Here is a 25,092-nt window from a genome sequence, read left to right as displayed (position 1 = left end):
CCTCACACTTCACCACACCCCGTCATGGAAGCAGGTGGAGTTTTGAGGTGTGAAGATTTGTTGTTAAAACAGAAACGAAACCGTTTTTTATTGTTTATGTGTTAGTTGGCTGCGCTGTGTATGCATCTCTTGTACAGTATGCTCATTCAGCATGAGTGCGTTTCCGTGTGTTTTTTATTGACTAGTTTACAATGAAACCCGCCGCTAGGTGAGGATGACCTTTCCCTTTTCACTCCGGTTTCCTCCCGCTCTTAATTGAGTGTGACTGTCTGCTACACGGTTTTGTCACGGTGTTGAGTCCGGACGGTGGGTTTGATGGAGATGGATTCCTTCGTTGTCAGTCGGGTTGCTTGAGCTCCGAGTGAACCCCCTCCGTAACGAGCGTGGTCGACGTGAGTCGTGCGTAACCTCCAGACTCCTCTCCGTCGCTCGCTCTCCTCCACCCCTCTCCAGCGTAGCTTTGTCCGGCCCACCGGCAGCAGCTGCGTCCCCCTCCCCTCCGCCTCAGAAGGCATCCCCGTGCGGCATGACCTCTTCTCCTCGAGTCTCCGGCCAAATTCACTAAATGGGATTCGTGGCTGGACCGTGGTTTCCACAGCAACTGGCCGTCCGCTTCCATTCTTTCTCGGATGAGGACAGCCGTCCGGACTTAGCTCGCTTCCTCGCTGCGCGTCTCTGATTTGGGGCAGAATCAAGACGCCTTCTCTGGTGAGTAAAACCGGCATTTAAATCCATATCGGCTCACCTTGTCGGATCCATATACGTCTCCGGTCCGCTGCGTATTTTCCTGCGCGGATGTTATTCCACGGCATTTGTGACCCCCCTCATTGAGTTCATTGTTGCAGGCCATTCAGCCGAACATTCGCTCCGTCTGTCTCATCGGGAAGCCAGAACCCTTTCTGGAGGAAATCCTCTTCAACCTTTGTGTTGTAGGATGTTAATTCACTATGATATTCCTGCAGAGAGCCTTCAAATTCGACGTCGGTGAGAGAAAAACACGCCATCGACATTCAAAATGGAGCTGTAGCAGCAGCAGCAGCAGCACCTGTTTTGATTCATCCGGCTGCTCCTGCTGGAGACAGCTCACTCGAGCTTCATTCATATCCGCGAATTCTCTTTAATAACAAACGTGTGATATATAGACATACATTTTTTTCAAAACAATTTCACCCCCCAGGGGCCTTTCTGGTGAATCAATCTGACAGCTGCCACTCCGGTAAGCAGATCCAGCCCCACCCCTGCTCCCCTCCAACTGAAACCCCCCTTGATAATTGGTGTTTTTATTTTAATCCCAAGGAAATAGAAATTTTAATTATGTGGAAAATCCCTTTACTGTTAGTTTTAGGGGGGGTTGGACTTGCTCCAGCTCATTTCCATAAGCCAATGAGTTCAGGTTGGGCATGGGGTGTGTGGGAAAACAAATTGGATTAAACCAAAAATCCAACGATCGCTATTCACGAGTTTGTTGTTTATCATTGAAATGTAGTTATTAGAAATACACACGGTCACGGATGCGATGTTATTGCGCTATGGGCCATATCTTGCCCACAATAATATATGGCCATCTCACGTAATGCACTGCAACAGTTGACGGGGTTTCAAAAATCATTAAAAAAAATCATTTGAGGAACAACTAACTTGTTGTCTTCATAGCATCAGACTGTTTGTGTTGGGTTTTTTTCTGTTTTATTTTTGTCAAGGTGGCCACATTGGACACCCAGGTAACCCTTGTCTAACAGTTGCAAGAACAACACAAAGTTTATATTTTGATGGTCAATTGAATTTTTGTATTTGTAGATTGTATTTTGTATGTTTGGGATTCAGTTTGACATGTCTAAAACTGGCACCTTATTTGCGATCTTCTTTTGGCATTTCCCACCAGGGTCAAAATCAGATTCATTTGACCAAAATGTGAACACACATAGATGGAATTCTGTGTTAGCAGCTCTCGCTACTGTCCCAGAAAGCTTCTGTTCTCTACGCTTGCTGCCTTTCTGATGTCACAGAGCAATGTTTGTGTAATTTAAATGATGAGACCAAGTTCATCACATGCAAGGCACTTGAAAAATTCTCAGTGTCTGACTTGCCAGCTATAGTGCTATGCTTTCAGGTCAATGTAACCGACTCCCAAGAGCAACTTTATATGTCAATGTCAATTCTGCTTCCTCAAAAATGTGGTGTGAAAGGTATGTGTCCTTTGTGAAATGGTCCCATGAAATCGGCCATTTTCAACAATGTCGACTACTTGCATTACCTAGTTTAAGATGCTGGCGCTATCAACTCTAACCTTCAATTCAAGCAGGTTTGTGTGATGTCAAATACGATCCCCTTCATTTAGGAAGTGATCGAAACACCATTGAGAGCCACTAACCATTCAACACAACAACTGTATCTTGCTGTCCTGCGTTTGTCTCTGATGTTTCAGAGAGTTAGCCATTGTTTTGTTTTTCGTTTTTTTCGTTTTAAGATATGGACCGACCAACTAAATACACAGAGTGGCAGCATAATAAGTAATTGCTGTAACTACTAGATGGATGAGAGGCGACGCCTGTTATTCACCGTCAAGATGCTGTTATGGTGTCTTTAATGATACAGGAGGAGGCTAGTTTTCAAACAATATTTAGCTCACAGTCCACTTTGAAATTAAATGGATCTAAAAACATTATAAAATGGATGTGGTACTTCAACAACAGAGGATTAATGTGTCATTGTTCCTCCTCTCTGAGGGGAGCGGTGGACAGTTTTACTTCAGGATCTGATCACTTCCTCTACAGAGAGGTGAACTGCTACGTTTGCTTTGTTCTCCTTTAAAAATATACAGTGTCTTAAACAGGAACTGTTGGTCGGTTAAATGCCAACATCCTCCTTTTCCCTTCTTGGCTTTTCCTTGTTGCACTCAGATAGAATTGTATGTTTTTAAAAGCTTTGGGTGATTTCACCAGTTGATAAAGAAGAAGTTGTTGATGGGCTGTGTTAAACCTGGAAGTCACATTTCCTCATACCTGGAGGAACAAGCACTATTTCTCCCCCCAATGACTGGAGCATCAGCTGGAGCTTCTTCACACTGGCAACTGCTTCCGTCTGCTGTGACTCTGTGAAAGTTTGTCACGGCCAAATGTTGGTCTGGCTGAACCCGAAATGTACAGCTCAGCTTAATGTGGAGAGCTACAGCTGCTGGTCACCAAATGGAAACATGAGAGCGTCAAAGTGAAGGAGTCAGTGGTCGGGCTTCCTCAAGTTAATTTCATGCAGTTGACGGAAGAGGCAGTTTCATCTAGTTCTGTATTTCACTAGCCATTGACAGCAGGTTCACAGACGCACGTCAATGTTCTAAAAAATGTTATCATCAAGAGCCTTATATTGACTTTAAGGAATTAAAATACAGATTTATGATCCAAAATAGTTGTATAAAATGAAAAATAAACTAAGGTTTGGACTTCACTACTTCAAATTGGATTATTTAAGTACAGAAAGTGACAGAATAAGTGAAAGTAAATGAACTTTATTTTACGGGGAATATTTTTCCGTGCACCAATTCTGTGTGATCCACATTAGACAATATGATCGGCCATGTCCAAAACATTCATGATGGTGGGGACTGAAATAGCGTGGAATGTCGCAAAATCTTGTTTAGCTTATGTATACAGATTCAACTTGAATTTCTGGTATTGAAATGCAATTAATGGCAATAAATTTATTACAAAACCTAACTAAGAATGTCAGTGGACTGTATATGTAAAGCAGGGCGACACACAAATTGTCCCAAAAAATAAAATAAAATTAGCAATATTGTCTTGCCCTCCAGCTAATGCTACCTGCTAGTCCTTAAGCGCAGTGTTTTTTTAGACATGAAATGATGCTCAAACAAAAGAAAAAAAATATCCAAATTAGCATTCCATGTAAAACCTTATCAGTTAGCCGCCAATGATGCTATACAGTCACACTTGCTGTCATGCTAAGCTACTTCACGCATGCTAACATGCTAACTCTGGACATCTGCTCGTTCATTTTATAGATTTTTAAGTGCTGAGTAAGCACAAAGGTTAGCTGTCCTGCGGAGGGTCCAGAACCCTTGTTGAACAATGTAAACAGCTGAGGTAGCTGCTCATCTATTTTCCGGCCAAACATCCGCGCTGCTTAAATGCAACAATGAGGATGTAAAAATTGCACAGTTTGATGCAATGGTTGCTCATTCAGTGTTACCAAAACTGCATCGTCACCATTGTGAGTAGACCTTGTTTGATGTCTTTTATAGAACCATATATCAGTTGACATTAATTCACGATGAAGGCAACATTGTGCAACACGTTTCTTTGGTTGCACTCCTGGGTACCACTGTTATGAAACTGTATTCTTGTGACTTCGCCAGCTCGTCCTTGTAGGCGAAACAGTTTCTCGTTTTAATTGTTTCCGACAAATCCTTATCTGCATGAGAGCCGCGGCCTCTGTATCTGCAGACCCTTTGTCTCTTCTCATAATGTGAAAAGTTCACCAAGTCGACAGTTAATGACTGATTGTCTTCTGTTTTCACTTAGTTCTGCGCTATCTCCTAATGTCAGCCGGGCTTGACCCTGAACGACACGGGACCTGGAATTTTCCACTCTGAGTCGTGTTCTATGAGTCAATATTGGAGCGCAGTAATAGCTTACTAACAAGAGGAAGTACGCTTTGGCTAGTATCTGGTTACGTTTTGGACTCATTAACCACAAACTTTGTTGGATTGTAAGTTTCTAGTTAAACGTTATAGCTTATAGTAAAGTCACACTGTCCCCGTGAAACAATGAACAGAAAGCTGTGTTGTACTTCTGTTTTTCAGATCTACAAATAATAATAAGCATTAATGTAATAATGCTGTGTTTGCAATAGTGATGCTGATGATCCTGGTATCGGGTATGGAACCCGATCAAGCCTCTGAAAGTATTGGTGAAAAATTGCCAATCCGGGATGCCGATATTGGCATTTAAGCTCTATGTTTAGTGCACATGTTGACGTCGCACGCGGCGACCATCAGAATGATAACATGACAGCAGCTAACAGCAGATACTCTGCTGTGTAGAAACATTTCACCCTCTTTTCAGTGACAACTGCAATGGCGACATGCAAAATACTGACAATATTTAGTAAACACTTTGTTTAAATAAATAAAAACAAATATAAATAAATAAGTTGTAATTCCATGTGAAGTCATTTTTGCTTTTTGCTCAAAACATGACCAGTGTTATCCCACAGCATGGAAAGACGGTTAATACTTAAACAATGGTATCGATACCTATAGCCCACGTATCTGTATCGGGACCATAAAAGTCAGATTGGTAAATCCCTAGTTTCCATGAAGTGGTCCGAGTAGGTTTGTCTCAGGTAGTGTAGTTTCTGGTCCCTTTCCCTCAGGCCTGTCTCGTGTCCCCACCAAATATAGTACCCTTTTTGTAGGGCAAGGAACTGGTCGGTGTGTTTCGGTCATTGTTATGTTATTGTTTCCAAGTGATAATCGTTCCTCTTTTTGTTTATAATGGGTATTCATACACATTTTGGGTTCGAACTAACTCACTAGATGCCGAGAGTTTCTGTATTTATTCACAGATTACTGTTTGTTGGAGTGTCTGTCAACATCAAGCCAGACATGCACAGCTGTGCTGGTCCTGAAGTAAGAGGACACGTCCTGTACTGGGCAGCTGCACTACATGATCTGATAAAACAAACTCCTTCATCCTCCTGTGAGTGCAAGAATTCCTAGCACCTCCTCCTTCGCCCTGTAACGTTCATCAACAAAAATGGCTGCTGAGGCAATTCGACTCAAGATTTTGCGCTCACTCCCTTCCAATGAGTACTGACCAGGGTCACATGTCACAGTCGTCTGGGCCCTTATCACCCCTGTAGCTTCTTAAGAAACCAACAAATGGAAGAAATGGTGGGGGCTGGTTATTTGGGCTTCATTTTGTGGGTTACTACCAGAGGTGAACCAACCCAGACGATCATAAAACATGCCTTACCAAAACATCGAGCCTTCAACTGGAGCATTTAACACAGATAGGCACCAATAGCTTTCTGTATTTGGCAGTTAGTATCACCACTGGATAATAAATGCCGTTTTCATTTGACTGGTTGGAAAGCTTTTTTGTATATTTGTTTAATGCTGTTGCAGATTCAAATATATTTTGTGTATTTACACTCTCTGGTTGACACAGAGTTACAGATATATGTTTTATCTTAGAAGCAGTGGGACATCTGATCAACGGCCACAAATGCCCCTGGACTGCACTTTTGGACGTGTCTGAAGCAACTAAGTTGTAAAATGTTGTTTAGAAAATACAGTCAAGGAATATGAACGGTCCATGTGGTTGTTTCTTGTGAGAGGCAATACAAGCAAACGCAGACCTGTGAGCTGCCATCATTGTAGTGTCTTTGCTAAGAGTTGCCCTTTTGCTAAAGTTATAAGTCCAGAAGAGAATGGAGAAGTGACATTATACTGTTATGCTAAGGCAATAGCAAACCTCCCTTGGACACCATTGAAACAGCTGTAATGAGACGATCAGAGATGTCTTTGTTGTTCATAACTCATCAGCGGTTAAAGTAATAGCTAACTGCTATTATTTTAAAAGCGTTTCAGGATGATGGAAGTCCTGCTCCTCATTAACGCCTCCATCTTTTTCACCCCATCTTTCTGCCTCGTCCCAATTCCCTCCTCTCAGCGAGCAACCCACCGCAGTCGCTTGCAAGTGACTCCATCTGCTCCTTTGACAGGCCCTTATTTTGACAGTAAAATCCAAAACAAAACCGACACCTTTTCATCTTGCCTTTTGTGTTGGAGCTTAATATTTAATACCTTTATTCTCCGGTGCACGTTCTTCTCACTGCACAATGATAACGCCTCCATTTTATTTCACTGGAAGGAGGCAGTTCCTCATTGCTCTTGGAGTGTTTTGTGGCGCCATATTTGGGAAAGATGCTCCAGCTCCACCACTGTTGTTTACATATGCAGGGCGGTTCTGGAGGGCTTTGGAGAGTTCTGCGTTCCGATATTGGAATGGCTTTAAACAAGCCAATTATTCAGTTTTCCGAATGAGTTGATATTCCAGTCTTAGCAAAAATTGCTATGCACGCATATTAAGTGCTTACAATTTGCTTATTCGTATTTTTTTTTTCTAATTACTTCACGCAGTTGATCCATTATATAATCCACAGTGGCCAACTGAGACTTCCCTTTTCAATGTAAATAGAGGAAAACTATAAATAGACATCTTTTATTCCTGCTAGAAAGTGTGCGATTCCTGTGTGATGAATTATTATATTTCTTTCTTCATGCCATGTGATGGACAGAGATGAAGGGAGGTGAAAAGAAAGTGCAGGCAGGGTGGAGAGGACTGAGTAGCAGTGAGGGTGAGCAGGAAGCTTTAAAGCATAGTGGTTACTGCTATTTATGGGTTAGAGGTGAGCAAAGTACGGCCCGGGGACCACGTGAGGCCCTATACTTATATTCATATGACCGATGTGAGTACATTACTATTTAAATTCTAAATGAAACATTTTTAGGACACCATTTATTTTTGGAATATCCTTTCGTTTTTCTTTCTTAATTAGGTTCTTTGAAAGACAAATGATGGAGATACCAGGAAAAAGGACACAACCACGGTGTTCTACTTGGACCTATTGAGAATATACTAAAGGTGGAGAAAGAAGGAGCCTGGCTTTGTTTAGAAAGACTAAAAGGAGATTTTTGCATAGAAATAGGGATTTGCAAATCACCATCTATGAGGGTCATTAGCCAAGTGTACTTACTGAAATAAATGTGCTTGATATTAGGAGAACGTACTTTATGAAATAAAATGGGGGAAAAAGTTAATTTACAAATATCTAAGAAAAAAAATAATGCCTCAATACAAGATTTGACAACAACAGTAATAATAGTATGTAAAATAATGGAGACAATATAGTAATTGAATGGACTTATATTATACACTGAAAATAAAATATGTTGAAAACCAAAGTAAAACTTGCTCCAGGGACCATTACTGAAGGCGCCAAGTCAAAATACAAGCAACCAACAGTCATCTGGGAAAAACGTTGGTGTTGGAACTTTTTGAACAATCCACTCCGGCTGTACCGACCTTCTCCTTCATTCTTATGTGATACGCACTTGTGTACATCATCTCTTGGGAATGCTCAATATAAACATCATATCTGTCCTGCAGTCCTGTTTAAACTCCCTTCTCTTCTTCCCAAATGCACCGGTTGGCGCTTCCCACTGTTCGCAACACCCGGTCCATCTCCTGCAGGTCCACTGTGAGTCAGTGCTGCAGCAGAGGATGCGTTAACCCTCGGTGCTCCAGATTACCTCTTGGCAGCCGTTGAATCAAATCTTGCACGACTCTACATGAAGCGACTCACACTTGTTTGCTTGATAACTAGTACTCCCACACACACCTCCTCAGTGGGATCCTTCCTTATCTGAGAGAATTCCCGTACCTTTTGTGATTATGGTATTCTCTCACATTCCACTTGAAACGCCCACTAAGCCTCAGCTGTCCGTGAAGTATACAACAGCCACCCACGTTCTTTTAGCAACCAGTTCCTTCCTCTTTGTATTTAAAAAAAAAAAAGAGCGTTGACTCATTCACGTGTGGCGGCAACGTTAAGAGGATACACACGTGTCACGGGGGAAAAAGAGGTGTGAAGTGCTTTTAAGTGTTCGACGGGGCAGTGACCACAAAACAGCTGTGCACACATGACACAGATACCGTCTGGAACTGAGATTGAAAAAGGAACAAGGCTGTTTCATGTGTGTATGAGTGTCTCTGTTTCAGTCGGCCTGAAATAGCTGGTCCCGCTGTGAGTCACTCTGCAGTGGCCCACGGGGAGTCTTGGACGCGCTGTACAAACACAGCACTCTAACTTTCCGTGGGTGCCTTTGACTGTCTCATCGTGTCCGTGTCGGCGCTTGCTACAATGCAACACTCTTGACTCGTCGCTGGCCATAATTGATGCGTTCAGCTGGAGAAGGCAGAGTATAATTACTTGGTGAGGATGCGACTGTGTGCGTGCTTGTGTGCTCACCAGTGTCACCATGCTGTGTGTGTCTGCATGAATCTTTCATCAATTGTAGCATATAGATTCTATCAGCAAATAGAAGTGACCCCGAATGTTGGCTGATTCAAGGCTGTTCTTGAAGCATTTACCTGTCGCACCAATCCAGGTTCAGAGGCTTGTGTTTATCTGAAGGCTTTAAATATAAGAGGGTGCAACATTGGTGCAGCATTATCACTCAAGAGGATATTGCTATTGAAGTCATGTGTATTTCAATCCACTTTACATGTTGCAGCAAGGCAGTCATTTTCACCCAGTTATGGTTCCATCCCAGTGTTCTTCTGTAGTTGTTCTGTATGAGCTCTCCTCAGTGTATCGCTTCTCTACCGAGGAGAGATTGGAGTGTGGGGTCTCTCGCCTCCTTCACTGACTGACGGTGGTGGAACACTGACATTGCAAATCGCACTTTATTGGATGTTGACAAAAACAGCAGAAACTCCGCCTCCACTGGGAAAATCTCTGCGTAGCCGAAGTACGAGGACAACATTCTGTGTTTTCCATTTCTCCTGGCACTGAATATATATATATATATATATATATATATATATATATATATATATATATATATATATATATATATATATATATATATATATATATATATATATATATATATATATATATAATATATATATCATGTTCCTTGCTCTTGCCATCGCTTCCCATCTTGAGACTCCCATCTTTTCTGAGGTTCACTTAATTTCCTTCACTCGTTTAGCGACATGTTTTTTTTGTTCTTCTTTGTAGTGTACTCCCATTCCGCTTCTTGAATTTTGACTTTCAGCGGCGAGTGTGATGCATATTCTCATTGTTCAGTTCCTTCACTTCCTCTCATCTGTTTTCTTCTTCCTTTAATGGAGGAATCTGTTCCTTTTTTCTGCCTTCATCAGCACCATTTCCCTAAGTACAGTATCTGGGACAAGTACTGTAGGATAATTTACATTGTATTATCCTCTTCCTCTTTTGTTGTTGTCTACTGTTTTTCTTATTTCGTCCCACATATTATTTGTTTTTGCTTTTGCTCTTTGTGCACTGTGATATGCTGTATCTCGTCATTGCTGATTCCCCCACTGTTCTTCTATTGGTGTCTTCCAGCCTCTAGCCTGTCAGGTGGTGCGCTTCTGATCCAATTCTGTCGGTCAATAGCTTTGGGTACGAAGTAGTCACCATTTCTTTATTTTCTGTCTGGGTTCTCCCTTGGTAGGAGGGTGTGGAGCCCAGTCGTTTATGTGGGGCTCAGAGTAGGACCACTGCTCAACCACATTGAAAGAGCCCACTGAGGTGGCACTGGTCAGGTTACCCCCTAATGTGTGCCTGTTCTGTCCATTACCCAAGAGCAGTTGCTCCCTCTGAAACCAGACCACAGATAAGCGGACAACTGTGACTGAATCAATGCATGGATTTATTTACTGATGAACCACTTGTGCTGTTCATAAACATCTGTCAAGGATTTGCTATTTCAATTTGGGTCCATCATTGGCAAAAGAACGTTGTTCAGAATCCCACCAACTAGGAAAGTGTTTTGGAAAAAGTGCTGACGGAAAATAAAATGAAAATGAAAAAAAAAAACAACAAAGGCTGTTCACAAATTCAATAGTCTGACGGCCGAGGGGAAGAAGCTGTTCCTATGACGGGAGGTTCTGGTCTGGATTGAACGTAGCCTCCTGCCAGAGGTACCAGGGACAAACAGTCCATGACCAGGGTGAGAAGGGTCGCCTCTGATCCGACCTGCACGTCTCAGAGTCCTGGAGACATACAGATCCTGAAGAGGTGGCAGGCTGCAACCGATCACCTTCTCAGCAGAACGTACGATGCGCTGCAGTTGTCCTAAAACACTAGCTGATAGACAGCCCGATGGGCACCCACGGGTTTACCTCCTTCACACAGTAGTGTTCATTTGACTTGTCTTGAGGACGTACAGTATTTCTATATCGGCAACTTAACAGTGACTCTCGTTTCAGGTCTGCATATGGGGGCGGGCAAGAGTAAGCCCAAGGAGCCGGGCCAGCGCTCCATGAGCCTGGATGGAACCATCGGCACCGGCTCAGACAGCGGGCACTTCCACCACCTAGGCCCGGCCCAGCAGACCCAAACCCCCAACAGGAGTCCTGCTTTTGGCACCGGCAGGCGGGCACATCCGAGCCAGCATCAACATGCGCCGACAAATACTCCGGAGTTGGCTCTGTTCGGAGGGGTGGACCACACCGGCACCATCACATCACCTCAGAGAGGTCCGCTGTCCGGTAAGAAGACTGACATTGGCACTTTTTAAAGTTGAAAATTACGAGTAGGGTCACCAGTGAGTTACTTTAAAATGGTAGCCATTGAAAATTATGCCAAATGTACTGGAACTAAATTCAAAGCTCAGAATGTTGCTCATTTTACGTGGCCCTCAGGTCATAACTAGAGCATGTTGATAATGTGAACCACCAAGTTATTCGGTAGCTTTGCTAAGTATTGACAGTTAATGTGGTACATCTGGAAACCAAACATTCATGCAGAGTGGAGAGGGAATTCAGTGAACGATGGTGGTGAACAACAGAGATGCTTCATCATGACATCGGCCGCTCTATTCTCTTGCTTCACCCGCAACTTACACTGCATTCAAAGTTTTAAAACTTGTTGTAATTGAGCTTAATGTCTTTGCTTTAAATACTTCTTTTGTATTTTCTTCCCTTTCTGTCTGGCCCACTCCAAGGTTGTGTGTGGGCCTCCATTAGAATATAAAAGGAGCAAGAATCACAAAAGAATTCTGAGCTCTCAATCAAATAAAACCTCCACATTGGACTATCGGCGGTGGACGAGTCAATATTCCTCATCAAGTAGAGTAAACAATTTCGTGCCGATGTTGAGCAGCGCATGAATGGATATAGATTTCTGGTGTTAATGTCAACATGAAGCGAGGCCTCTCAATGTATTTGCTGTGTTGCTTCTTGCAGGAGGCGTTACTACGTTCGTGGCGCTGTACGACTATGAATCACGGACAGCGTCTGATCTGACCTTTCGGAAAGGCGACAGGCTGCAGATTGTAAACAACACGTAAGAAACAGCTGTCATCTGTTTTCCCCCACGGACGACACGACTCGACAGAAAACCTTAAATGAACTGATTTTACTTGTGACCGTCATCTGAATCAAAGCACGCTAACGCAGACACGAGGACAAATCTTAGCAAGCATCCATCTGTTGACAAAAAGGCAGCAGGATGGCAGAGTACGTTGGATTTGTTTGTCATTTTGGTAATGGTTTGAAAAAGCTCCTCACATCAAGATTTGAAACTTCACGTGTTCTAGGCTGACGGCATCATGCTGAGATTCAGATGAATGGCGAAACGTGCAGATTTACTGGAGTTAGAAGTGACTGGATGCTTATTAAAATGTGTTTGAAGTGAGTAAAGTGGAGCAACCCTACTCTGAAGCTGCTTAGTAACACCAGAAACAATGCTGTTCTTTGAGTTCTGTGAGCTTCCTCCAAAAACTTCCTGCTTTAATCTTTGCTATGGATGTTAACCAGAGTGGGGACTACAGAGTGTGGGGCTCATATTGAGCCACTCGCTTCAACATAATATTCATGCTGGTGATGATAACGTCTGACCTTAAATCGAGACTGTTTTCCATAATCTGACCTGAAATGATGGCTCTGAAGAGCAGCCTCCACTGTGCAGTCCCTCCACACACGCTGTCTGTCTGCCTTGCTGTGTCTCCTTGCTGTGATTTTGATGTGTCTGCTGTGTCTGTTATCTCTCCCTCTCTCCTCCTTTCTCATGCTTCATGGTTTCTCCTAGGAAAAAGTACAGCTTCAGGTTAGTAATAATGCCGGAGATTCTTATGCTTACAAGTCTGCAGTGTGCTTTACTTCCCCCTCGGTGTTAATGCAACTAATGCCCTCATCTCTGTTGTTGTGGAGGAGCGACTGAACAATACTGCTGAGAAATGGCTCGACGGTTAGAAGTCGATGGAATTACGAATATGTGGGAAAAGTGTTTAGGAAATGCTTTCAAGGAAAGTCGAGCTGAGGAACTATATTAAAGCGTGACATCAAAGTTGTAATATTCATTTAACAAAATAGAATACTAGAATTTGATTCAAAAAGGAAATGCAAGATGAGAGCGAACGACATCACTGGGAAGACAACCAGAGGCTCATGGATAGGTTAAAGTGGGGGAGGCCGACTGAAGGGAAATCCCAGAACTAGAGGGCCATTGTTGATCATAAAGGAAATTTAAAGGGAAAATACTGCGTCCTTTTTCAAAAAAATCAATTTCTTAATCTGTGATTTTAATTACTGACAGTTAAAACAGAAAATACGTCTACTTCTAATGACTTATCCAAACCACGCAGATTAATTGCATATAAACCTTTGAGAGGAAACATTTTTCAGTGCACCAATTCCAGGTGCACCACATTATGCAGTGTGATGTCACAACCAAAACATTCATGATGGAGACTGAATGAGATTATGTTGGTGGATGGAAGGTTGTGAAGTTTAAAATACTTCAGGCTGGGTGGGAAACTGTTCTGTGCACATTATCTGAGCACTTTGGATATCATTTTTTTATGTGATACCCAAGAACCACTTCTATCCTCAGTGGGAACATGGTTTCAACCGTTGGGCCTCACTTTGCCCCTGTTGTATTTTTGGATGTACGTCATGTGACATCACTACCTGATATTCATTTGTGCTGCTATAAAAGGCTCTTCCACAATAAAAACACTTCTGAGTTCCATCATGCACAGGAACAGTTTAACAATTAAACCATGCTATAAATCGTATCTCTATTTCTAATTTTCACCCTATACATGTGGTTTTGCATCTAGCTCACAATTAATAGATGGACATTCGAAGAATCATAACTTTGATGAGAGCAATACAGCATTGAAGATTGAAGCCCCTCTTTAGTCATTTTTGGATGAGGATGAGGCAGTTAAAACTCTCCATCGATTGAATGTGTGTGACTTTTGAGGAAGTAGTTGAATCAGTTTTTCCAACAGTTTTCAGGAAGTGGATATTTTTGTTCGTAACGACTGAAGCGGGGGAGTAAACTGGTGTCTGAGAGTCAAGAACTGTTATCTGTAACTGGTATCTATTAAACAATGAAATACTTTAGGTCCTGGCCACCATCAACTACATGAGCTATAAGAAACCAAAAACGGAATGTTTCGTTTTCCTTGAAGTTTGTGCTGGTTCAATTCTGTGAACAATTAAATCATGAAGATAATAATGCTTCACACATCACAATGGCTCAGTCAAGCATAAGAACCCGCTAAAACGTCAATGATTTATTGATGTGTAAAGTCGTAGCAGCACAATGTTGGGTGCTTTTGTAACTTTCAGACCGAAGAGGTTTTACTGTCTTGCTTGTCTGACTCGCGTCTCTTTTTGTGTGACACAGAGAAGGAGACTGGTGGCTCGCTCGCTCCCTGACCACGGGGGAAAGCGGATACATCCCCAGCAACTACGTGGCTCCGTCCGACTCCATCCAAGCAGAAGAGTACATTATCTTCTCTTGTTTCTTCTTAAAGCATTTAGAGCAGAAACACGCAGACAAGTCCGCTTGTTTCAAATGTAGTTTCTTGCACATTTTAATGAGCCTCTCCTGCATTGTGAGTTTCTTCCCTCACGGGTTTAAGTGTCACTCTAACACTCCTCACCTCCCGCAGGTGGTATTTTGGGAAGATCACTCGCCGTGACTCGGAAAGGATCCTGTTGAACTTGCAAAACAGACGGGGAACCTTTTTAGTGAGGGAGAGTGAAACGACCAAAGGTGAGATGGTCGTCCTGACTTTGATAATAGTGTGCTTTTACTTGTTTGTTGAGATAGTAATTGATGCTAAATGTTAGGGGGATTTGTCGCAGTGCACGCATTACCCCTAATCTACAGTAACTCTTGCGTGGTGTTACAAGCCTGCAGTGTTTCCAAAGGAGCCAAAAGGATGGAAAAGCAGTGAACTGGCAACAAAGGCATTAACGAAAAATGTTATGTCAGCCAAAGGTTTTCAGATCTCCTCACTGTCTCGGTCTCGGCATCTCTATCCTTCACCTTAGCAAAACACAATGAAGGCAACAAAATGACATGTCAGAATCCTGCCAATACCCGTCCCTAATACAGATAGAATCATGTTACAGAGTAGTGAGATGTGAAGCGAAATACGAGCGGGATCGTAGTCCAATAAGGAGATCTGAGCACAGGCCACAGCAGAATCACAATTTAAGCCATACAAGGGGTTTGTAATCCACATCCTCAGATTATTGTGATATAATCTCAACATGGAAAAAATGAACATTCCAGGTTGTATTTTTGCTCTTGGCGGGCACTGTACGTGGGTAACAATGTGTGTTGAATCCGCCTACGAATCTCCTGAGCTTTGTTTTTTTCTTGCGCCACTTAGAAGTAAGTGAATCTTCAGGGACCAGATATGAAAGAGAGGAAACCTTGTAATGAAGTCATTTGTAAATTTTTCACTAAGTCCTGCAGCGTCTTTGTTGTCCACGTGTGCGAGTGGAGAGTCGGCCGACTCTCGTCCCTGTGATGTAAGTCGGGCTTGTTTTTGAAGGCTGTATGGGGGGAATAGCAACATAGCGGTGTGAATTGGGGGGTTGTGAATGGATCGGGGTGAATCACTCTGTCAGAAGTAGGTCAACCTATGAGGGCGCTGTGTTTCCCCCTGGCTATAAGTCGCACACACGCACACACAGGAGGGGCGGGGTGAGGCATGGAGAGAGGAAAGAGCAGTTATGGGGGAGACTGAGTGAAAGTGTGAGGCTGGGGGCGGGGGGTCTGCGTGTTGGCCTCTGGCTTGGTGCTGGATTAGATGTCAAATGTGAGGTTCAATGTGCAGCTCAGATTAGTGTGCAGCTCCATGTTTGCTGTTGTAAAGCGTGTCACTCTGGCTAAGATGCTTTGGATCATCTAAAAGGCTAAAAAGGTCTCCAAATCTCAAAGGCGGCAAATGAAAATGCATCATTTTAACATTAGTTATCTCCAACACGTTCTCGTAAACCGCACCGCTGGTGTTTCCAGATGAAGCAGGAGCCAACAGTGTGCTTGTGATTTTGGCCAGATTACACAAAATGCAGCATGATTAAGCACTTTAGATTCATATAATACCAGAGTAATGCCAGAAGCGTTTGGGACGTTTTCAGCTCCGTCTTTCTGAAAACCAGTTAATAAAATCCAGATCCTTTCTTCTGTGGGTGCTGGCAGATCGATAACAAGTCAAACAGGGAACCATTTTTGGGAGCTTGATTTTATAATTCACAATATTTCAACAGTTGGTGGACCATCTGTTTAGGTCCTGTGGTTGACTGAAGTAGCTCAATAAACAGCTGTTTATTATGCATCAGATGGGTGCCCATCAAACTGGTAAGTGAAAGCCCAGTTGAGGGCAAAAGACAGGTTTGGTGAAACTCTAAGGCCCATAAAAGAGCAGCAGGGATTTCCAGAGGACAGCTGCGGGAGACATCAGAGCACAGCTGCCACTCTGGCTCAGCATTATTGTTCTAATGTGTCTCTGGTCTCATTCTTGTGTCCCATAGGAGCGTACTGCCTGTCCGTGTTGGACTACGACAACACCAAAGGTCTGAATGTCAAGCATTACAAGATCAGAAAGCTGGACAGTGGTGGCTTCTACATCACCTCTCGCACCCAGTTCACCAGCCTACAGCAGCTCGTCTTCCATTACCGCAGTGAGTCACGTCCGTCCCGTCCCTGCGGCAGTTTGTTAGGATTTCTAATGATTTTAAATCTTTCAGAGCACTCTGACGGGCTGTGCCACGCTCTCACAGATGTGTGTCCAGTGGCCAAACCTCAGACGCAGGGACTTGCCAGGGATGCCTGGGAGATTCCTCGAGAATCCCTACGACTCGACCTTAAACTGGGTCAGGGCTGTTTTGGAGAAGTCTGGATGGGTAAGCACTGCTGCACCCTGACTGAGCATGCTGCGAGAAATGTTACACACCACGCACATGTTACACACACACCCTCCACCACATAGATAAAATCCCCCCACACCTGCACGCAAATGCCGAGGTCCGCAGAGCAACCAAAAGCTGCCTTGAGGTAAAAATCTCTATTGCTTTTAATGTAAATGATCCAAGTGGACAGTACGATACACAATTTTTATTTGTATTTATTTATTTATTTATTTTCCCCAAGAGTATAAGTTGAAAAGACTAGTGAGTCACTTGTGAAATGTGAGGGGCCATCAATCCGAAGGACCAATGGAAAAACAATAATATTAAATGTAACTTGTTTATTCTTAAATATTACTCACTGAATCACAAGCTATTTTTTCACTATACTTTATTTGTTTTGAGGGACAATAAGAATTAGTGAAGAAAACGAGTATTATTCTTTTGATCTCCCAGGGGCCACATGTGACCCCCGACCTGTCCTTCGCTCTCCACTGACATAGAGTGTATACAAGTTACACTTATTACTATGTTTTCATTGGTTAGGCGCAGAAGTTCAGTGGGCTGAGATGTTCATAGTTGGGGTTCAGGTAGTGATAACTATTGTTAACCATTTGGGAGTTTTTTTTTTTACTTTGATATCACTATTTCTAAAAGCTGTAGGTTCAAAGCTGTTACAGATAAAGGCATCCTATAAAAGAGATGTCTCTTCTGTGTGACCAAAACTTGGTATGGAAGTATATTTTCTCAAATGCTGACTAGGTACTGGCAAAACTTCACAACAATGTTGTCAGATGATGAAGTTAACCACATCTTCTGCGTCTCTTTCGTGAGCTGACACAGGCTTTTCTGACTCACCGTCTCACAAAGCCACCAATTTAACTCCAAAATAAAACTGACAGAACACATTGTGATGTTACAAACACGACAAGGAGTTAAACTAAGAAATGTAGTATATAAGAAAATGTGAGATACCACTAGTTGGAACTCAAGAGTACCATCTGTGTTATACTGCATCAGGAATAATATTATGTTATACATAAGCAAGGACTGTTTCAGTACAACAAAGTATTCATGCTTCATTTGAGTTTCACTTTTTTTTCTATTTGGAATAGAATTTGACGCACAATGAGTTTTAATGAAATCAGAAATGCAACTTTTAGGTTAGGTAGCTTTATTGTCACATATGCTACAGTACAAGACATATAGCATGGATGAAATATCTGTTCTCTCGGACCTGGACGGCAGATATTTCATCCATGCTATATGTCTTGTACTGTAGCATATTTGAAATCTGTTGCAGGACATTACGAGTGCTTCCAGGTCCATTATTGAAACCTTCACAATATATGCAGTGGGCCACATACATTCTCATGCCGTGACGCGTCTTGACTTTGACTGCAAGCCCCACTCAGACGGGTTTGTCCACCACCTATAACGTCCATAAGATGGAATAGTCTAGTTTAAACTGGAGTTATCTTGACTAAGCTGAAATGAAACCCCTTAGTCTTCCTATAATCATAAAACATGTGATCACTAGCTTTATGCCTTGTTGCTTAATAGACCTCCTGTTGAACTCTCCCTGTACATCACTTCCTGTTTTCACCCAGACCAATCCCAGTGATGATTCATGGTCTACCCCACAGTTCAATGGTGACTTTGACATCTTCATGAGGGATCCTCTTCCTAACCTTCTAATCTAACAACAATCTCCCAATTGGATCTCAGATTAGTGCAGTCTTTGGATCGACTTTAAAGGCATTATGAAACCAGTTGCGATTTAAGAGGTGTCAGAGTCAGGCTTCTCACTATCGAATTTGTGACTGCAGGCACGTGGAATGGCACGACCCGTGTAGCCATCAAGACCCTAAAGCCCGGCACCATGTCTCCAGAGGCCTTTCTTCAGGAAGCACAGGTCATGAAGAAGCTCAGGCACGAAAAGCTGGTCCAGCTTTATGCCGTCGTGTCTGAGGAGCCCATCTACATTGTGACGGAATACATGAGTCAAGGTAACCAGATTGCATGCAGGGCTCTGAATTAAACCTTTAAACGTCCTTGTTTGCCTAAAGAGGAAATAGTATTGCAAGAAAATATTGCAAAATTGATTATGAGTGCTAAGATGTCTAGATTTACATTAAGTTGGACCAGACAGTCCTGACTCTATAGCAGTCTTAGTGAGTGAGAGAGACATCACATCAAGTGACTCGTATCCACCATTACCTGTTCTATTTGCGTCTCCGCGACTTGTAGGATTCATCGTTTTCCTTCAGTGTGAATAACTACTGTCGATGAACTCACAAATGGGCTGCTTCCTTTCAATTTACAGTTCCTAATTCTGTATGATACAGACAGCAACAGCTGTGCTACCATTGTAGTCTGGAGAACAAGGCTGTCCTCAGCACCAAAGAGCCACCTGGTGGTCACCACTGTCACTGAATAATGATTTAAAACTGCTAGTGCTCCACAGCGAAGTGAAAATCCTAATGATTTTATCAAGTTGTAAGTAGTTTGAACCTGCAGTCGGGAGGACTTAAAGCGGTTCTTTGCTCATTTCAAGCAAATAGTATGTCCATACGCATCTGAAATACACGAACGGACTGGTTGGCTCTTGTAGTATTTTTTATTTACTCAGTGGTCTTACATGTCCTTACTTGAACTATACACTTGTTTTGTTTTTTTTGTTCTGTGAGACATTTACATTCCATACTTGTCTGAATTTGTTCAGTACTCACCTACTTAATGGAAAAATCAAATAAAAAATAATCCAAGAGTAGTTTATCAAATCCTGTTAAGATAATATGAATATGATGTTCAATTGTTTTAAAAAGTTGTACTTGTTTGGTGTCAACAGGCAGCTTACTGGACTTCCTGAAAGGTGAAGCAGGAAAAATGCTGCGTCTGCCGCAGCTGGTGGACATGGCTGCTCAGGTACACCTTGCTCATGTTACTCCTCAACACTCCCCGTGGCGACAATAACCAAGTCACACTGCTGATGCAGATCGCGGCTGGAATGGCGTACGTGGAGAGGATGAACTACGTCCACCGAGACTTGCGAGCTGCCAACATCCTGGTGGGAGACAGTCTGGTGTGTAAGGTGGCTGACTTCGGTCTAGCGAGACTCATTGAAGACAACGAGTACACGGCAAGACAAGGTACATCCACAAAACGTCAGTTTGCTACCCACACGGAGGCTTACGGGATCATTCCGTTTCTTACAATTAACAGGAGCGAAGTTCCCGATCAAGTGGACGGCACCAGAAGCGGCGCTGTACGGCCGTTTTACAATAAAGTCAGATGTCTGGTCATTTGGTGTGCTGCTGACAGAGCTGGCCACTAAAGGCAGAGTGCCATATCCAGGTAGAGTTTCTCACTGATAGCAAGGTGGTTTCATGATTGAAGTGTTTTCTTAAATGGATTGTGAAGTCTGTCCTCGTGGCTTCCATGTGCACACCTCTTTCCGCTCTGGGTACCCAGGTATGGTGAACCGTGAGGTCCTTGACCAGGTGGAGCGCGGCTACAGAATGCCCTGCCCATCTGAGTGCCCCGGATCGTTGCACGACCTTATGCTGTCCTGCTGGAGGAAGGATCCAGAAGAGAGGCCAACATTCGAGTACCTTCAGGGCTTCCTAGAGGACTACTTCACCTCCACAGAACCCCAGTATCAGCCTGGGGAGAACCTATAGAACCACACGATAAACCGACCCCTTGTCCCCTTACCCCTGGAGGGAGAACCTCAACCCAGAACGATGTGCACTAAGCAACCTCAGAGAAGCATCTACTGGAAGTTCTGAGCCTGTGAATCTCCATGGAGAGGAACTTCTGAGACCAGTAGTGAAACGTGGAGGTCCTCCTCTCATCAAGCTGTTTACTTCTCCATAGTGCTGAGCAGAGAGGAGACAGGAGAGTGCTTGAATTACAAGTCTACATGTTGGAGGTTTTGAAGGAACCAAATCCAGATCTCTCGAGGAAGCGAGAGGTAGGAGGTGGAGGATTATCCTGCCAAGCATGAGCCGCAAAACATAGTGCTTTTTCTTCTGTCGTGTCTCTTCTCCTCTGGTCTGCAACTTTCTCTTGCTCATCCACGGAGGAGCCGCAAGATTCCTCCTGCCTCTCTCCTCCTCTGTCTTCAGTCTGATTCTCAAGTGCTGCTCCTTTGAACTCAGATTCACTTCTGGAGCATTTGCATCTTTATTGATGTTTAGTTGAACAGTCCTGTGGTTTCAGTTCCATTTTCAGTGGCAAGAATGGTACTTTTTGATTTCCAGTCCGTTGTTTTCATGAGGGTCATCGACTGGACCATGAGGTGAGGACAACTTTGCTGACTTTTTTCTCTACTTCATGACGCTGGTCGGCTGGTTTCACCGTCAATGATTAAAAACGATTCTGACGCAGGGACTTCTTAAGTTTTGGGGGTTTTTGTGTGTGTGTTTTTTTTGTTTTTTTTGTTTTAGGTTTACGAAGGGTTTGGTACAACTGGGAGTCTTTTGGATTTTAAAAAGCCACACGGTAACTGTGACCTACAAGACAAGTAATAAAAGGGTCGGGGTTTTGGGAAGGCAGGTGAGCAGTAGCGAGTAGAAACGTGACATGTTTGTACAGCTTTACGTAATGAATCATCGCTCATGCTGCAGAGTTGTTTAGTGCGTTTATCCTCTCAGGACCCCCAAAATAAAAGGTAGAATGCCCCCACACAACGTTGGTTTGTTACTGGTGATATCGAAAAGTCATAGACAGGGAAACCCATGCTGTTACATGTTGCCTGAAAAACATTGTGGTTGGTTTAGTAAAACATGATAAAGCTTATTATTTATCGTGCCATTTGTCTTCTTACACGCCTTCGTGAGGAGTTATAGAGACGCCACTTTCTGTCGGCGCGTCGAACCCATTTCAAAGTTCTTCTTTAAGAGTAGCTCTTTGAAGGCCAGAGCATTAAATATGAATTCTAACATCACACAGTCTTTGCTTTACCGACCCCACGTGACTCCGGATGAAAAGACTGCAAAAACTTTCTAGATTGAACCACATGAGAACGTGCACTGCAAAAATGAGACCGGAGAGCTGTTTAGAGGGTAAATTGTGATTTAAATTAAAACATAAATATCAGATCAGCACTCGGTTACTGAAAGTGTGTGGGCTGATGTACTTTTTTTTCTTCAACAATTAAAGGATTATTTTAATGGTCTAAAAACTTGATCCTGAGTGGACCTCCCGCTGGTCTGCTTTTTGATAAGCAAGCTTTTCATAGTCCAAATGTCTGCATCCTTAATCCCAATGTGGCTCACAGTTTATGGCTGCAGATGGATAGATTTGCTATTGGAGCGTCAGATACTTGGTAAGAGGTGCGACTCCTAATCACAAGCGTGCTCAAGTCACCAAAAAAAACAACCCCATTTCTTTTCTACTTCCCTATTTTATGCTGACAATATCGATAAATACACAACTTAATTTGAGTTGTTCCTCATAACTCCTTGGGTAGGTGCGAACCGTGCATACGAACTTGAAGTCACCATCTCAATGCGCGATGATTTAAAAATGTGGTTATAGAGCATTTGTACACCCGAACAAATGTAATTTGTGATATAAAAGAATTGGTTTGAACGGCACTGGGCACAGTTCGAAGTCCTAAGCTTGGTTCCGCAGAGCGTTGTTGCGTTCATGAAACATTTACGTGACCTACTAAAGAAGCTGCCCGTCCAATCATATTACGGTTGAATCAAAATCCAAGTGGGCTGCAGATGAAAGCCGGGCCCACTGTTCGCCGTGCCAAAAAGTATCTCCACTGTTGCTGATGTACATAATCTTTTACGGCCAAGAGAGGCGACCATTAAAAAGGTGCCACCGAAGAGACCCTTCAAGAAGCATATTCGATCAGGTGACCCTAATAAAACTGTGTTAATGTCTTAATATGAGAAACCAGTTAGCATGCTTTTGTGCTGTTCTCCTGGCTGGGTTTGTAGTTATGATGTACCGCACATCATCATGTGTATTTGGGATCATGGACTTTTAAGACCATCGTCTTACAATTATTTTTGTCCACAGCGACCACTGTCATACTGTACATACTGTAGCGCTTTTAGGGATTTTGTATCACACCAGTCACCTTCAGGCAGGTCTCCAAGAAGTGTCACTCATTCATAGTGAGTTGGTTATCGATGTAGTCGATACAGAAAAAAAAAAAGTGTATAGCCGGTTAGAACAACTTAACCAGTTTTCTCTACATGCAGCAATAAGGGAGCTGGTGGTCTGTACTTGTCAATGCCCTGGTGATGAATCCTGATCGATAACAAATCAGTGAGAGCAAAAATGACTGTGACTATCATGTTTCTTTACTTGCCTCCATGCTGAGGTTTTTTAATCATTCTGAGGTTTTTAAATATTCTGAGGTTATTTTCAACTAAATTTAAGCTCCACATAGTGATATTAGAAATGACTGCAATCGTTTTCTGAGCTGCCTAGAGGGCCCCGAGGGCCGAGGTGTCATTGGACTTCCTGTGCCATATTTTAGAAGCGTCTCAGTCTTTTTTTATGTTGACTTTTTTATGAATCTATGCAGTTTTGGTCCGGCATTCCTGCAAATTGATGGCCATCTTTATTCTTAAATTTGAAAGATCATAAATCTGATGAAGTTGTGAGCATTTTATAAGGACTTTTGTTTTGTTTTGCTGTTCAGAATTGTGACAGGATTGACAAATGGGTATCGTGCCACTTAATGTTATTTTAAATGTGCAATAAATTATATTTGAAATGGGTTTTGACAAGAGTGTGTGCTGTCATTTGTTCTGGCTTTCACCACAGATCACATTTGGTTATGGCATTTTTACTATTCTACAGTTAAATAAATGCCCTACGATGAATCGGTGACCTGTCCACGGCGTCCCTTTCTTTCTAGATACAATGACTTCAGAAGCCTCTATTATATAATAATAATAAATGTAATATTCAACTCTCCATTTGTGACTGTATTCGCTTTCTCGCTTATATCTGCCGTATTTCTCTCTAATTTCTCATGTAATTACCCCCACAGTACATTCTGTGATGAACTTTTCATATTTACAATCTCAGCATGTTGGACAAACATTGGTGTGGAAACACTGCGGTCTAGTGGTGGGTGGCCATCACTCACCAGGCCGGGACACAGTCACTTCACAATAGTTCATACTTGAATTGAGTATCAGGGGCAGAGCTTGAGGTGAGGCCTGAATGGTGTTGATCAAGTTCACTTCACACAGTAATCCAACACTATTACTATGTACTGCTCGCTTACTTCTTAGCTGATTAATACATTTTGTCATGACTTGTGTAGATTGGTTTAAAATATTGAATAGAATGTTGTGCTACATGACTGACATCTTTCATTCTGTTAACTTCATTAAAATCAAATTCACAAAGCAAATCGCCACATGTCCCCAGGTCTATTCTGGCGACAAAGGACATTGATTTGTTTTGCTATTGATCAGCATAGTTTTGTTTCTGTTGTCACGGTGAACATACTGTATTTTCTACTCCACATGACAGAAACTCAACTCAACTCAACAAATACATAATAATTACAAGAAGAATATAATGCTTCAACCCAGAAAAATACAGTTTTGTTTTTCAACTAACCATGTCCATTCCTGGCGTGTCAGTTTCTCAACATCCATGTAGCTAAATTAAATGATCATTTATACAAGTTTGTTGTACGCAGCTGTCAACAATTTTGTGATATGTTACAGTCATACACCTTCAGTTTCATTCTGTCAAAATAAGTAATATGCCTGAGTCTTCTGCCGATACCTGGCTGAGATAAATTCCTAAGCGTTTCTTTCTTTCTTTTTTTTTTTTTTTTTTTTAATCTTTCCGGTACAGATCCTGCAGGTGGATTCACTGCAATGGAACAGCAAACTGCAAACCTAGAACAAAACATAAGTGATGGCCTTCAGGTGGTATTGAAAAGAAGCACACCACTGATCCACCACTTCTCTGACACTGACTGAACAATAACAACCACCAGTCATGATAAAGATGAGCAGGCGAGGTTGTGGCCACAAGGGTGCAGCATTACATTGGAGTTTCAAAGGCCCGGATCCCAGGAAGAGACAGGGCCCCCACCTCCTTCACT

General features: G+C 42.6%; 1 protein-coding gene across 7 annotated transcripts; it reads left to right on the top strand.

Moving 5' to 3' along the window:
* LOC128760259 (proto-oncogene tyrosine-protein kinase Src-like) lies at window positions 1-23,734 on the top strand. Of its 7 annotated transcripts, XM_053867484.1 has the most exons (13): window positions 3,979-4,224; window positions 11,043-11,324; window positions 12,021-12,120; window positions 12,865-12,882; window positions 14,473-14,571; window positions 14,741-14,844; window positions 16,617-16,766; window positions 16,833-16,988; window positions 18,821-19,000; window positions 19,843-19,919; window positions 19,990-20,143; window positions 20,217-20,348; window positions 20,466-23,734. In XM_053867484.1, exons 1-13 carry the CDS (start codon window positions 4,182-4,184, stop codon window positions 20,672-20,674), a joined length of 1,704 nt encoding a protein of 567 aa, XP_053723459.1. In that variant the 5' UTR covers window positions 3,979-4,181; the 3' UTR covers window positions 20,675-23,734. The 7 variants fall into 7 exon arrangements, with proteins under 7 accessions (XP_053723461.1, XP_053723460.1, XP_053723458.1 ...); XM_053867489.1 differs by lacking the exon at window positions 12,865-12,882 and having other exon boundaries at window positions 3,970-4,224; XM_053867486.1 differs by lacking the exons at window positions 3,979-4,224; window positions 12,865-12,882 and adding an exon at window positions 1-47 and having other exon boundaries at window positions 16,617-16,988.
* The last annotated feature ends 1,358 nt before the right edge of the window (window positions 23,735-25,092 follow it).

The sequence above is a fragment of the Synchiropus splendidus genome, chromosome 6 (genome assembly GCF_027744825.2).
Source record: "Synchiropus splendidus isolate RoL2022-P1 chromosome 6, RoL_Sspl_1.0, whole genome shotgun sequence".
In the NCBI taxonomy this organism is placed as follows: domain Eukaryota; kingdom Metazoa; phylum Chordata; class Actinopteri; order Syngnathiformes; family Callionymidae; genus Synchiropus; species Synchiropus splendidus.
Note: the sequence above shows the minus strand (reverse complement) of the source record. Positions and strands in the feature narration are given on the sequence as shown.

Bases quoted from the DNA above. Each gene is read 5' to 3' on its own strand.
- LOC128760259 (XM_053867482.1), top strand. From the start codon at position 2,144: ATGTCAATGTCAATTCTGCTTCCTCAAAAATGTGGTGTGAAAG. The intron at 14,572-14,740 runs GTACATTATCTT...CACCTCCCGCAG, and splicing joins GACTCCATCCAAGCAGAAGA to GTGGTATTTTGGGAAGATCA. The intron at 19,920-19,989 runs GTACACCTTGCT...CTGCTGATGCAG, and splicing joins TGGTGGACATGGCTGCTCAG to ATCGCGGCTGGAATGGCGTA.